Source organism: Cibotium barometz, chromosome 36 (assembly GCF_041138505.1).
Source record: "Cibotium barometz isolate CiBa-2024 chromosome 36, ASM4113850v1, whole genome shotgun sequence".
Classification (NCBI taxonomy): Eukaryota; Viridiplantae; Streptophyta; class Polypodiopsida; order Cyatheales; family Cibotiaceae; genus Cibotium; species Cibotium barometz.
Genome location: NC_141081.1, coordinates 38,925,739 through 38,939,487, shown reverse-complemented (window position 1 = coordinate 38,939,487; position 13,749 = coordinate 38,925,739). Strand labels below are relative to the sequence as shown.

Below are 13,749 nucleotides of genomic sequence, written 5' to 3'. Positions count from 1 at the left end.
ACTTTCAAAATAAAAATAAAACTTTTATGCATTTTACTATGCATAAATTCCATTTTAATGAGAATAACACTTTCAAAATAAAAATAAATCTTTTATACATTTTACTATGCATAAATTCCATTTTAATGAGAATAACACTTTCAAAATAAAAATAAATCTTTTATGCATCTATCTATGCATAAATTCAATTTCAATGAAAATAATACTTTTGAAATAAAAATAAATCTTTTACGCATCTTTCTATGCATAAAATCAAAATTGATGAAAATAACTCTTTTGAATTAAAAATAAAATTCTTTATGCATCTATTTATGCATAAAGTCAAAATTGATGAAAATAACTCTTTTGAATTAAAAATAAAATTCTTTATGCATTTATTTATGCATAAAATCAAAATTGGTGAAAATAACACTTTTGAAATAAAAATAGATTTCTTTATGCATCTTTCTATGCATAAAATCAAAATTGATGAAAATAACTCTTTTGAATTTAAAAAAAAATCTTTATGCATAAAATCAAAATTGATGAAAATATCTCTTTTGAAATAAAAATAGATTTCTTTATGCATCTTTCTATGCATAAAATCAAAATTGATGAAAATAACTCTTTTGAATTAAAAATAAAATTCTGTATGCATTTATTTATGCATAAAATCAAAATTGATGAAAATAACTCTTTTGAAAATAAAAATAGATTTCTTTATGTATCTTTCTATGCATAAAATCAAAATTGATAAAAATAACTCTTTTGAATTAAAAATAGATTTCTTTATGCATCTTTCTATGCATAAAATCAAAATTGATGAGAATAACACTTTTGGATTAAAATAAATTCTTTATGCATCTTTCCATACATAAATCCAATTTAGTAGGAATTACACTTTTAGAATAAAAGAATTTCTCTTATGCATCTAATTTATGCATAAAATCCATTTATGAAATCACACTTTTAATATAAAAATAAATATTTTATGCATATGTTTATGCATACAAATCATTTATGATAAAAATCACACTTTTAATATAAAAAAATCTTTTATGCATAAGTTTATGCATACAAATCATTTATGATGAAAATCACACTTTTAATATATATAAAAATCTTTTATGCATATGTTTATGCATACAAATCATTTATGATGAAAATCACACTTTTAATATATATAAAAAATCTTTTATGCATATGTTTATGCATACAAATCATTTATGATGAAAATCACAACAATTTCAATATGCTTCCTTCTATGCATAGAATTTAATTCTAAAGAAAGTAACACTTTTTTAATAAAATATTTTTAGTATGCATTTTTCTATACCTAGGATGAAAAATAACACTTTAAGAATACATATACGATGGAAATTACTCTTTTTGAATTAAAAAAAGTAAAACTTATTTTACACAATTTTAAAAAATTTTGCCATAACCTCCTTTGTATGGCTAACCATTTTTCAATTTTTAACTCTCAAAAATTAATTAGAATTTTACCAAGAGTATTTAAATCATTCTAATGTAAATATTTTCTACTTATTTAAGAGAAACATTATGAAAAACTTGATTTTATCCATTAATCATTCATCTAGGATAAAGAATGGTTGGATTTACTAAAGAAGAGAGGGGAATGCCTTTTTTCAATGAGGCATAACATCATATTCATTTTAGAGAAGACAAAAATCATAAAAATCATAAAATGAAATAGAAAAGAGAAGAATCTCCAACTTACAAGGAGAATTTGAGAGCTTTCCTTTGGCTTGATGGTTTGAGGGATCTACTCTTGTTTGAAACAAGAGTGGCCACCAATCTTTAGAAGAGGGAAAGGTCAAAAACTAATGAATTATGAGTAAATTCACAGTTTTTGGCTCTTGGGAGAAAGCAGGGTAACAGTGCAAAAAACACTATTAAGCTTCAACAAAGGGGGAGGCTTCTATTTATAGGAAAAAGTGAGCCTCTGACCATAGAATTTTCCAGATCAGTTTGGTCAATTTTTGACCATTTTTGGGTCAGTTTAGTCCACTTTTTGGATCTAGTTGAAATAGGAGAGAGGAGAGATAAAAATATCTCATTATTTGGGAGTTTAAAACTCTCCCACACATGTGAAATAGGCGTCTCCTTCATGAGGGGAATTTCCCCATACTGAGGTGTCAAAAATGCATCATTTCTTCTAAATATCTCTCTTTTTAAACTATTAATGTTGTCCTTAGTCAACTCTTCATCTTATGTAAGTATTTACTCATTTTTGGGAGATTTTTCTTTTATTCTTCCATTTATCTCCTCCCTACATTTGGATGAATCTTATTGGTCCATAGGAACCTTAATTTAAAATCTCGAAAAAATCTTGACCCTTATGATAAGGCCTCTTGAACAGATTATACTTGATTTCTAATGCACCTTCTGAAAAACTTTTTGAACTTCTGTTTCGGGGAACTTATTTAAATACAAAGAGATATTTTTCCATCCAAACTCTGAATAACCTCTCTCTAGAACATTTTCTCTTAGCCAAAACAGGTAGAAACAAGATCTTTTATATTTATGAAGAGGGATTTGACTACAGGGGAAGATACTAGACATCCTGAGAGGCTGGGGAGGAATCTTACAGTTCAGGAGTCATACCATGAACAGCTACTACAGTGGGTGTCTTGTTTATAATGTACACAGCAGTTGCTACTGCTTCTGCCCAAAAGTAATGTGGCATATTCTTTTTGCCACCATCAAGGCACGTGCCACTTCTGCAATGTGCATGTTTTTCCTTTCTACAACACCATTCTGTTTTGCGGAGTGTACCTACACGTAAACTGCCTCTTGATTTCCTGCTTTCTCAGGAAATTGCTGAACTCATTGGAGAAATATTCTCCCCCACCATCTGATCTTAGGCATTTTATTTCCATGCCTTTTTCCTTCTCGACCAAGGCTTTAAATCTTTGAAAGTGAGCAAACACCTCCTTTTCTCCTTCATGAAATAAACCCATACTTTCCTAGTGTGGTCAATGAATGTAACATAGTACCTACAACCTACAATTGTTGCAGTCTTGGTCGGTCCCCATACATCTGAATGTATGGGGACCGATGGCCTTGCACTGACATGCTAATAGGATATAATAGGATATAAGTCTATCTCAATGCTATTGGAGCAGAACACAAAGCTTTCCATAGATACATGTGAGCCTTTGGGAGAACCCCACTATGTAGAGGGGCATAGTGGGCAGCTTGGTCTACATGACCATTATGAGGCCAGACTTGAGCTATGTTGTTAGACTTATGACTCAATCTATGCAAGCCCACAAGAAGCCACACTTGGATGTGGCTAGATGGTTGGTGAGATTATGTTGCCAGTGGATAATAGGTTTTGTAATAGCCACATTTGGATTACTAGAGTATGGTATGGTTATAGCATCAGCCCATATAGTCAAGTTCACATTATAAACCGGCCATTGTATGTTATAGTAGAAGAGTACTTTTCCTTATAGCATGTGCTCTTATCTCTTTATGTTAATGGTTATAGAGAAGAAAAGAACATAAAATAAAATTCAGCCATCCATCTCTGTCTCTTCTGTCTTGCTCTCTCTTGTGTATGTGTGTATTTGCTTGCAAGAAACTCAAGCTCTCCCTCTCCCCTACATTCTCTTTAATCATCACCATGCTCATGCAAATTCAGCAACACAACTAGCATCTCATCACCATGCTAATGCAACATTAACAACACAACTACCATTGTCGCCATACTCACAAATATCATCATCACCATACTCATATTTGGCATGGTGAGACCATCTCTCTCTTTTGTTTTTTTTTAAAGTGCAAAGTTTCTCAAAAAATGATTATATGGTTGAATAGAGTATTAAAAAATATCATTTTTAATTTTTTATAGCTCGTCAATCCGAGCTATGGTTTGGGGAATGTGACTACTTCTTTTACCATCATCATGTTTCCAAGACCCTTTTTCTAGAGAGCCTTGGAAAAATTCAAAATACTATTTTTATTATAGGGTTGAATATGGCACAAAAAAATACATGGTTGTTTCTTTTCAGAGCTTCTTGTTAATCTGAGCTAGGATTTGAGAGTTATGACCAACTTTGTTATTATCATTATGTTGATTTTGCAAGTTTTTGACCATCATATGTTTTTACTATCATTATGTATATTTTTACAAGTTTTTGACCATCATCATATCTTATGGAAAAGGATCCTAAGAGGCATGTCCTAAGGGGCATCTTCATATCTCCTAGGAGATATACTGATAGTCAAAACCTTACAAAATCAACATGATGATGATAAAAAAACTGGCCATAGATCGACTATTTTTTGTACTCTATCTAACCATGCAACAAAAATAACACTTTGAATTCCTCTAGGAGACATGATGATAGTAAAATAAATATTCATAATCGTACCATACAATCAAAATTAAATTTTGACAACTTTTGGACTTCCAAAATAATGGAAGAGAGAGAGAGAGAGAGAGAGAGAGAGAGAGAGAGAGAGAGAGAGAGAGGATCACTATGAAAAATCCCAATCTTATTAACAATAATCTTATTTTTCATGTACTCCTTTTTGCACAAAAAAAGGCATTGTTTGTTTGAAAATTAGTTGTGCTTACAATACTCCTTTTTATAAAAAGTTGTTTCTTTGATTTTTTTGATAAAAGAAGTTTTCTTTTAGAGCTTAACAATATTGCCAAGCATTATTTGAAAGGGTGGAGTTTACAATAGCCTTTTGAAGAAAGAAATGCTTTGGAGCATTGAAAACTTCACTAAGCTCAACTCTTGGAGGTTTTTTCTTAGAGAATTGTAGCCCCCTATACCACACATGCCATTGAATAATAGTGAATTATCTCTTTAAAAACAAGATTCACATGAATTTTTAGGAATCAACATAACTTTTCTTGCTCGGATGTGATGAGCTACATAGAAGCTATGCGTTTTGGAAGAAATTAGGCAGAGAGAGAGAGAGAGAGAGAGAGAGAGAGAGAGAGAGAGAGAGAGAGAGAGAGAGAGAGAGAGAGAGAGATGTGGGAAGTGTGGGTAGTCATTGTGGTGGTAAGCTTCACTGAGCATTTGATCCACATTGTTGAAATTATAAATGTGTGGTGGTGGTGGTGGTGGTGGTGTTGGTCATTGTGGTGGCAAGCTTCATAGCATTTGATCCACATTGTTAAAATTGCAGATGGGTGGTGGTGGTGTTAGTGCCTATGTGTTACAAGTATATGTTTTATCATATTTTTTATGCTTAATAATCATAGAAAAATATTATTGATTTAATGTGTGTAAAAATTGGCTCATTGGACTGTGCGAATATGCACAAGGTTATTTTATGAGTTATTTTTGTTGGCCACATGTCAACTGTTTGTATAAATTATTTATGCACACTTGTGCATGGCATTGTTATATTCCTAGCACATATGCTAGAAGAGTTGTAATTATTTACACTTAGTGTGTGAACAAGCTCTAGTGTTTGAGCTATTTTTGTAAAAATAAAGCTTGTAGAGCAAGCTTGGGCTAAAATAGCCATGTAACCTATTTTTTATGGAATAAAATACCATAAAAATACTCAAGCGAGGATGCTTTTAGCACACGCTTGGGGGGTAGTTGAGACCCAATCTGGTGTTCTCTCGCGTTTGTATTTTTTTGTTGGCACTCTTCTCAAGGTCCCGTGTACTTTCCTATCTTAGTGGTATCAGAGCCTAGAGTACACTCCATCAGAAAGGTGTGTGTTTGAGGCACTCAAATGGCCCGACCTGTTGGTCTTTTGTGTGAAGGTGAGGAACGACAACACGAAGCCCAATGCGATGGTGTTATGTCAAAACTCTGACGAACAGGACACCACGCTGTTAAACGAGCAGGCCATAGAGAGAAGCGAGCACCGACTGACGGCAACAACAACATCGACTAGCACCAGCAGCACACAAACCAGCCACCAGCAAAACAAGATGGCATAGCACCAGTCGACCAAAAGAAACAGGCATCAATAGTGCAACAACCGTCACCAGTGCGCAGCAAGATCGACGGGAGCGCCAAAGAGGTGCTATCAACAGCCTTGTGGGTGTTTTTCCAAGATAGAGTGGAAGATGCGGAAGACACATCAACCAGGGAGATAGAGACAAAAATGATTGAGTGCCTACACCATGCTTTTGGGGTCATCAAAAATACCCTAGGTGTTGTGCAGGGGTTTGTTTGGTTCTATAACTCGGCTCCCACTCACTCTTGGGATGTTGATGAAGCCACATGATTGGCACACCTAGTGGAGCTCCTAGGGTGCAATAACAGTGGCCTTCCCTGCCAGTCTATCCCGCCACCACGGCACCTCACCACCTCTGGAGCATACCACCTCTGTTTCTTGAGCATCTAATCTATTGCTGCCAGCTAATCCACCAGAGAGAGGCCTCGCTTCAAAGCAAATCGGCAAGCCAGGATCATCATCCTCTTTGCTGGAAACAGCTATCGAAAGCACACCTTTACCAATCTGGCTATCTGCATTTATAAAAGCAAAGCCGCATGCAGCGTGCAATGAGGAGAAGAAGAAAGAAAAGAAGAAGAAGAAGAGGAGGAGGAGGAGGAGAGAGAAGAAAGTGGAGAAGGAAGAAAAGAAGAAGAGGAGGAGGAGAGAGAAGAAAGGGGAGAAGAAGGAAGAAAAGAAGAAGAGGAGGAGGAGGAGGAGGAGGAGAGAAGAAAGAGGAGGAGAAGAAGAAGAGAGAGAGAGAGAGAGAGAGAGAAGAAAGAAACGAAGAAGAGGAAGAGAGAGAAGAAAAAGAAAAAGAAGAAGAGGAGGAGGAGGAGGAGACAGAAGAAAGAGAAGAGGAGGAGGAGGAGACAGAAGAGGAGAAGAAGAAGAGGAGAGAGAAGAAAAAAAGAAAGAAAGAGAAGAGGAGAGAGAAAGAAAGAGAAGAGGAGAAGAAGAACAAGAGAGAAGGAAGAGAAGAAGAGGAAGAAGAAGAAAAGAAATAAATTTATTTATTTATTTATCATTTTTTTAAAGGTGATTATTGTTATACTTACATTGTTTTCACTTAATCATTTTAGACATTTCCTCAGCTTTGCAGGAACTCTTGACTTAGGTTATCTCTACCATGAGATCATGTTGAGTTTCCGACAATTATTACACATGATAAGTCCTCATTCTCTTACCGACTAATTACGTTTTCATTTATTTATGAATTGTTTTAAATTCTCTATTTCTCTTAACCTTTTCATTTTGTAGCCAACACTGCATCAAGGTAAGACTCTCTTACTTTTGGTTTTTATTTTTACGTCATCAAGTTTTATTCAATATTTGTTTTTTAAGTTTATTTCACTTGGACCCAATATGATCAATGATGAAGAAGAACCAGACTAACAACCGCTCCGACTCTTAGGGTAACATATTCATTTCATTATCTCTACAATAAATGTTATTTAAAACTTTTTTTAAATTTCAAGGAGAGTTCTTATGCATCTAAAGTAGACTTATTAGAGGAACTGCCCCTTCCATCTTGAACTATACTTTATGAATTTTTCACTATGAATTAGTCTTGTGATAAGGGATATGAGATTAATCTTGTGTGAAGTATTCTGAGATGCATACTTACCTCTAGAGTAGACTTATTAGAAGAACTGCCCCTTCCATCTTGAACTATACTTTATGAATTTTTCACTATGAATTAGTCTTGTGGTAAGGGACATGAGATTAATCTTGTGTGAAGTATTCCGAGATGCATACTTACCTCTAGATCTGTGTGGGATAATTTCTAGTGGTATGGGACACGAGAATTTATTACACATAGAAGTCCTTGATACAATGCCTTTTGTCATAAATTAGAGAAGATACATGAATTTATACAGTATATGACAATTGATCTTCGTGTCTCGCAAATAAGAAAACACGCATCTGAGGTCAGTTGCTTATCCAAGCAGGAGGGTTGTTACATAATGTCCACCCTTTAGTTGTACAGGGACGCCCGGACACTACTGTGCCATCCTAATGGTATTGGCATAGCTTGAGACCATGCTTGGCGGGTGTATGTTGTTGAGATGTAACAAGTAGTATCATGCTTGACAACTGTATTGTGGTCAAATTGAAACAAGTGGACTATGCTAGACAACTGTATTGTGGTCAAATTGAAACAAGTGGACTATGCTAGACAACTGCACACGGTCAAACTGTAACAAGTGGTTTATGCAATTGATGTGCCATGCTCATTGGAGTGTAACAAGTGGTAACTCACACCATGCTAGATGATGTGTATAATGATACTCTCATCAGTGAAACAAGTGGTGAATATATGTTGTGTTTGTGCCTATTAACGTTTCATATTGGGATTAATTGTAGAGAAGGGCAATTAATTGGGATATGTTTACAGAAATAAGTGATGAGCAGTGTGTGTGTCACACATAAGGGATATTGTCTATGTCATATTACTTCATATTACTTCATATTATTAATTGTGATTTGATGATGAGTGCAAGGATCACCAAATCAGGTGTCGCACTAGTTTTATTGTTGTAGTCCATGTTCACCTGAGCCTCTGAGCCATGCCTTTGTACCTCTGAGCCATGTTCGGTCAATGAACCTCCGAGTCTGTTTGTGGTATTCCATGTCCATAAGAACCTCTAAGTCATGCCTAATCAGCCTCTGAGCCATGTTCGAACCTCTGAGTTTACCTTTCAGGTTATGACATCGATAGCAATGAGCCTAATGTTATTGTTGTAGCATTTTCTTCTACACAACTGAAGACAGTTGTTTCCTCAAACGGGAGGACTGTTTACAAGTATATATTTTATCATATTTTGATGCTTAATAATCGTAGAAAAATATGCTTGATTTAATATGTGTAGAAATCGGCTTATTGAAATGTGTGAATGTGCACAAGGTTATTTTATGAGTTATTTTTGTTGGCCACGTGCCAAATGTTTGTACAAATTATTTATGCACACTTGTGCATGGTGTTGTTATATTCCTAGCACATATGCTAGAAGAGTTGTAATTATTTACACTTAGCGTGTCAACAAGCTCTAGTGTTTGAGCTATTTTTTGTAAAAAGAAAGCTTGTAGAGCAAGCTTAGTCTAAAATAGCCATGTAACCTATTTTTGATTAAATAAAATACTATAAAAATACTCAAACGGGGATGCTTTTAGCACACGCTTGGGGGAGCAGTTGGGACCCAATCTGGTGTTCTCTCGTGTCTGTATTTTTCTATTGGCACACTTCTCGAGGTCCCGTGTACTTTCTCGTCTCACTATGATAGCAAGATTCATCCTTGATGCATCAAACCATGTGACTTCTAAATCAACAAGTTCTTTTTACATCCATCTTTGTACCAACTCTATTTTTAAATCATATTAAATAATCCAGCATAAATTTAAACAAAATGAACGTGACAATTATCATAAACATGAAGTTGATCAAATTTATCATGTTGTAGTTAGTCTTTTTATTAACAAGAGTATCCTCGTTATTGAAATTTTAGATGATAATGATGAGTGCTATACCATAGTGATGATTATTATAATTTTAAATGATAGTGATAGTGTTGATGAATAATGATAATCATACTACTATACCATACATGCCATTGGTTTTGATAAAAAAAGAACAATGAAATATTTGCATGAATTAATATAACTTTTCTCGTTTGAATGCAAGGAGATAAGCTTTGAAGTTTGGAAGAAAAGGGATACCTTATAATTAACTAAAGTGATTGCAAATAAAGGTCAACCTAGCAACACTATGTTGCAAGTAGTCCTTTTATTAACAAGAGTATCCCCATAGTTGAAATTTTAGATGATAGTCATAATCGTGAGTTTTTAAGAATCGACACAACTTTTCTCGTTTGAATGTGATGAGCTACGTAGAAGCTTTGAATTTTGTTATATTCTATCATATTAATAAAATCTAACATAAATTTAAAGAAAATGAGAAAATGAACATGACAATTATCATGAATGTGGAGTTAATCAAATTTATGATGTTGCAAGCAGTCCTTTATCAATGTGAAGTTAATCAAATTTATGATGTTGTGCGAGTAGTCCCATTTATGAAATTTGAGTGATAGTTTCGATGATAAGGATGATAGTACTACTGTACTATACATGCCATTGATATATGAAATTGTATTTGGAAGAATGAAATTGTACTATACATGCCATTGATATATGAAATTGTACTATACATGCCATTGATATATGAAATTGTATTTGGAAGAATGAAATTGTAGTTATCTCATTTAAATAATAAAAAATTCACAGGATGTTCTATGAATCAAAACTTTTCCCATTCGAGTTGTGTTTGGAAAAAGCTTTTTCAATTTTAGGTGAAAAACCTCCATCTCACAGAGCATTGGGTAAATTTTACAGGCTTTAGTATTAAAACCTTGTAAAGATTACCAATGTTTAACCCTTAAGACCTTCAAGCTTAAGCACTAAAACCTTAAAGATTACCAATGTTTAAGCCTTAAAGATTGCCAATGTTTAACCCTCCACTCCATTGGTAATCCCTTAAAACCTTCAAGCTTAAGCATTGAAACCTTAAAGATTACCAATGTTTAACCCTTAATTACTAAAGTCTTGTAAAGGTTACCAATGTTTAACCCTGAAAACCTTAAAACCAATGTAAGGATTACCAATGTTTAACTCTTAAAACCTTAAAACCTGTGTAAAACCTGTGTAAGGATTACCAATGTTAAACCCTTAAAACCTATGGGTTTTTTTTCAAGCACAAATTATGATGTGATTAGCTAGAGGGATTAATTAATCGGTCAACTCACAGACAGACAGAATTTGAGAGGCGAGAGAGAGAGAGAGAGAGAGAGAGAGAGAGAGAGAGAATGGGGCAGCAGCGGGGTTGGTGGGCGATGGTGGTGGTGGTGGCTGTAATGGCCTGTTTCGTAGCGTTTGATCCACTGCGGCTGAGCCCAATAGCAGGTTACCCGGACTTCACAGCATGGCCAGTGGAGGTGCGCCCCTACCGTCAAAACCAGAAGTTCCCGCGAGACCACCACAACAAGCTCCAGCAGTCGGAAATCTTATTTTCACACGAAGTCTTTGGTCCGGAGAGCCTGGCGTTCGACGCCCACGGCCGAGGCCCTTACACAGGCATCGCCGATGGCCGCATCCTGCGATGGGAAGGCCCCCACGGCCATGGCTGGACGCAGTTTGCCACAGTCTACCCAAATGGGTAAAGCCATGCCCCCTTCTTCTTCTTCTTCTTCTTCTTCTTCTTCTGCCCATTGAGTTAATGGGCTGTTTAAGAATTTTGTTTTATTTACACAGGTCTCAGAATTGCATGCCCCAATCTCCACCAGCACCTAACATAGCCCATGAGCATGAATGTGGAAGACCTCTGGGAATCCACTTCATGAAGAGTACCGGAGAGCTCTACATTGCAGATGCATACTTTGGGCTTCTTGTTGTTGGCCCTGATGGTGGCCAGGCCAAGCCCTTGGTGAGCCAGGCAGATGGCTCCACCTTCGCCTTCACAAATGATCTTGACATCAGCCCTGATGGCCTCATCTACTTCACCGTCACCAGTGATCTCTATCCGCGACGGTAAGCTGCCGTACGCAACACACGCTCACTGTTCCCCTTAACCTTGATGTTCAGCCATGTGTGCAATGCCCTTTTTTTTTAAAATCCCCATCATGCCATGTCTAAGGAATTCACTGCATGGATGGTACAATGCTTATAACATGTTTCATAACGCATTACTTGATGCGCTCATGCTTTATGGACATGACATGTTTATGCTTCTGTGTGCATGACGGCTACAGAATCTGTGTCCAACATGAAGCATGTGAATCTAGTGATCACGTATGAATGCATTGCATGTGCCTCATATATATGTATGCATTATGAAGCATGTTTGTGAAAATCGGAAAAAGGTCATCTACCTGACCATATCATTGTTTACGCATGTGGCATGCTGAATATGCATAAACTTCACGTACTCATGTTGGTTTGATGATCATGGCATGTTCAAATATGTGTGAGCATGCACAGTATGCATAATATGATGCCCATACATGTGCACTTAGTGATGGATGATGGAACATGGTTAGATTTCATGCTTACCTTACCATTGTTGGCCTAAGGTCTATTGTCCAAACTCCACAGTCAGTTTCTGCTAACAGCTTTCTCTGGGGATCGAAGTGGAAGGCTCTTAAGTTACGATCCCGCAACAAAAGAAGTCAAGGTTCTCTATCGTGGATTGCAGTCCCCTAATGGAATCACGATAAGTAATGACGGTTCCTTTCTGGTGTTTTCAGAGACAGCCCATTGCAGGTATGTGCAAGTCAATGCTGAATGTTCAAGGATGCTTAGAAAAGCGCTAGATAAGGGTCATTTTTCATGGAGAGTGGAAATGAGATTGCTTGCATCAAATGAAAAGGATGAGAGTTCTAGTCTAATTGCTCCTTGGGTGTTTTTGAACCATCTTCAGGTTAAATCGGTTTTGGCTGAAAGGAGACAAGGCTGGCTCCATGGAAACCTTTGCAGAGCTACCAGGATTCCCAGACAATGTCAGGGTGAACGGTAAAGGGCAGTACTGGGTGGCCCTCTATTGCCGTCAATCACTGTCTGCTTGGACACTCTTGAAGTACCCATTGTTGCGCCGAGCCCTACTTCAGCTACCCCTCTCTTTCAAGCAACTCAATGCCATCTTTCTAGGTACACATCCACATGCCATGGCTCTTCTATTAGACCAAGAGGGACAGATTCTTGAGGTTCTAGAAGATCAAACAGGGAAGACAGTCAAGTTCATAAGTGAGGTGGAGGAGAGGGATGGACGGCTATGGATGGGGTCTGTGCTCATGCCACACATAGCCGTTTACTCGAGGTAGTATTTTTGAAAACATCAATGCTATCCTCATGAACAAACTTTGCTGCACTTACGGTGTTTGCTTGCATAGCTTTTCCGATGGCAATGAGTGCATTTTGTTCTCCGGTTCTCTGGCATTTGTTGTGAACTGACTTGGGTCGGCCTTCTGTTGTGTTGCTTAATGAAACGTAAAAAATTCAAACGTCTGTTAATATATTTGATACAACTCTTCATTGAGAGGTTTTGTAACCTCTCTCTCTCTCTCTCTCTCTCTCTCACACACACACACACACACAGCACATAGTGACATTGTATCAGCCATCTGGCTCTCACAGTATTGTTAGCTAGTTTTTTCTAAGACTTAATAGTCTCATGGATTCATTGTACTCCTTTTTGGTCTCATAGACCCTTGGGTTCTTTTGATTCTTTTGTATACATTAATATCACACACTCTCTCTCATGTTGAAATGGGAAAACCAGCCTGCCTCTGTATTTGTATTCCACCCTCTAAATAGAGGAAAAATGGCTGTTTTTGGCCTACCTTATTTGATTGTCCTTGCATCAAACATATATTTGGTTTTGTCATTTAAGGCTCTATTAAGGGTCTATATCTGACATGCAAGATTCTCTCTCTCTCTCTCTCTCTCTCTCTCTCTCTCTCTCGCTCGCTCTCTCTCAAAAGCATATTAATAGCATATGGAGAAAATGAATGCCAATAACATATATTTATACATAGCAAGATCATATTTAGAACTATTATTATAACATAACAGTATGTACCATTGTAATTGGCATGTATGGTATCACATTAATATAATCTTTTGATAAGAACTTGTCTTTACAATTTGAGGTTTTTAGTATTAATAGTACATTGAAATATTTGCAATTTGTTTCAATATAATGAATCCGACGTATCACTACCTTTTATCCTGTTCAGGGAACTATTTTTATTGAGCTTTACATCAATCCTT

At 36.2% G+C, this 13,749-nt stretch overlaps 1 protein-coding gene across 1 annotated transcript; it reads left to right on the top strand.

Annotated features, from left to right (window-relative positions):
* Positions 1–10,689: 10,689 nt before the first annotated feature.
* Positions 10,690–13,254, top strand: LOC147617876 (protein STRICTOSIDINE SYNTHASE-LIKE 3-like). The gene is made up of 4 exons (XM_086776129.1): positions 10,690–11,140; positions 11,236–11,511; positions 12,076–12,243; positions 12,401–13,254. Exons 1-4 carry the CDS (start codon positions 10,791–10,793, stop codon positions 12,798–12,800), a joined length of 1,194 nt encoding a protein of 397 aa, XP_086632255.1. The 5' UTR covers positions 10,690–10,790; the 3' UTR covers positions 12,801–13,254.
* The last annotated feature ends 495 nt before the right edge of the window (positions 13,255–13,749 follow it).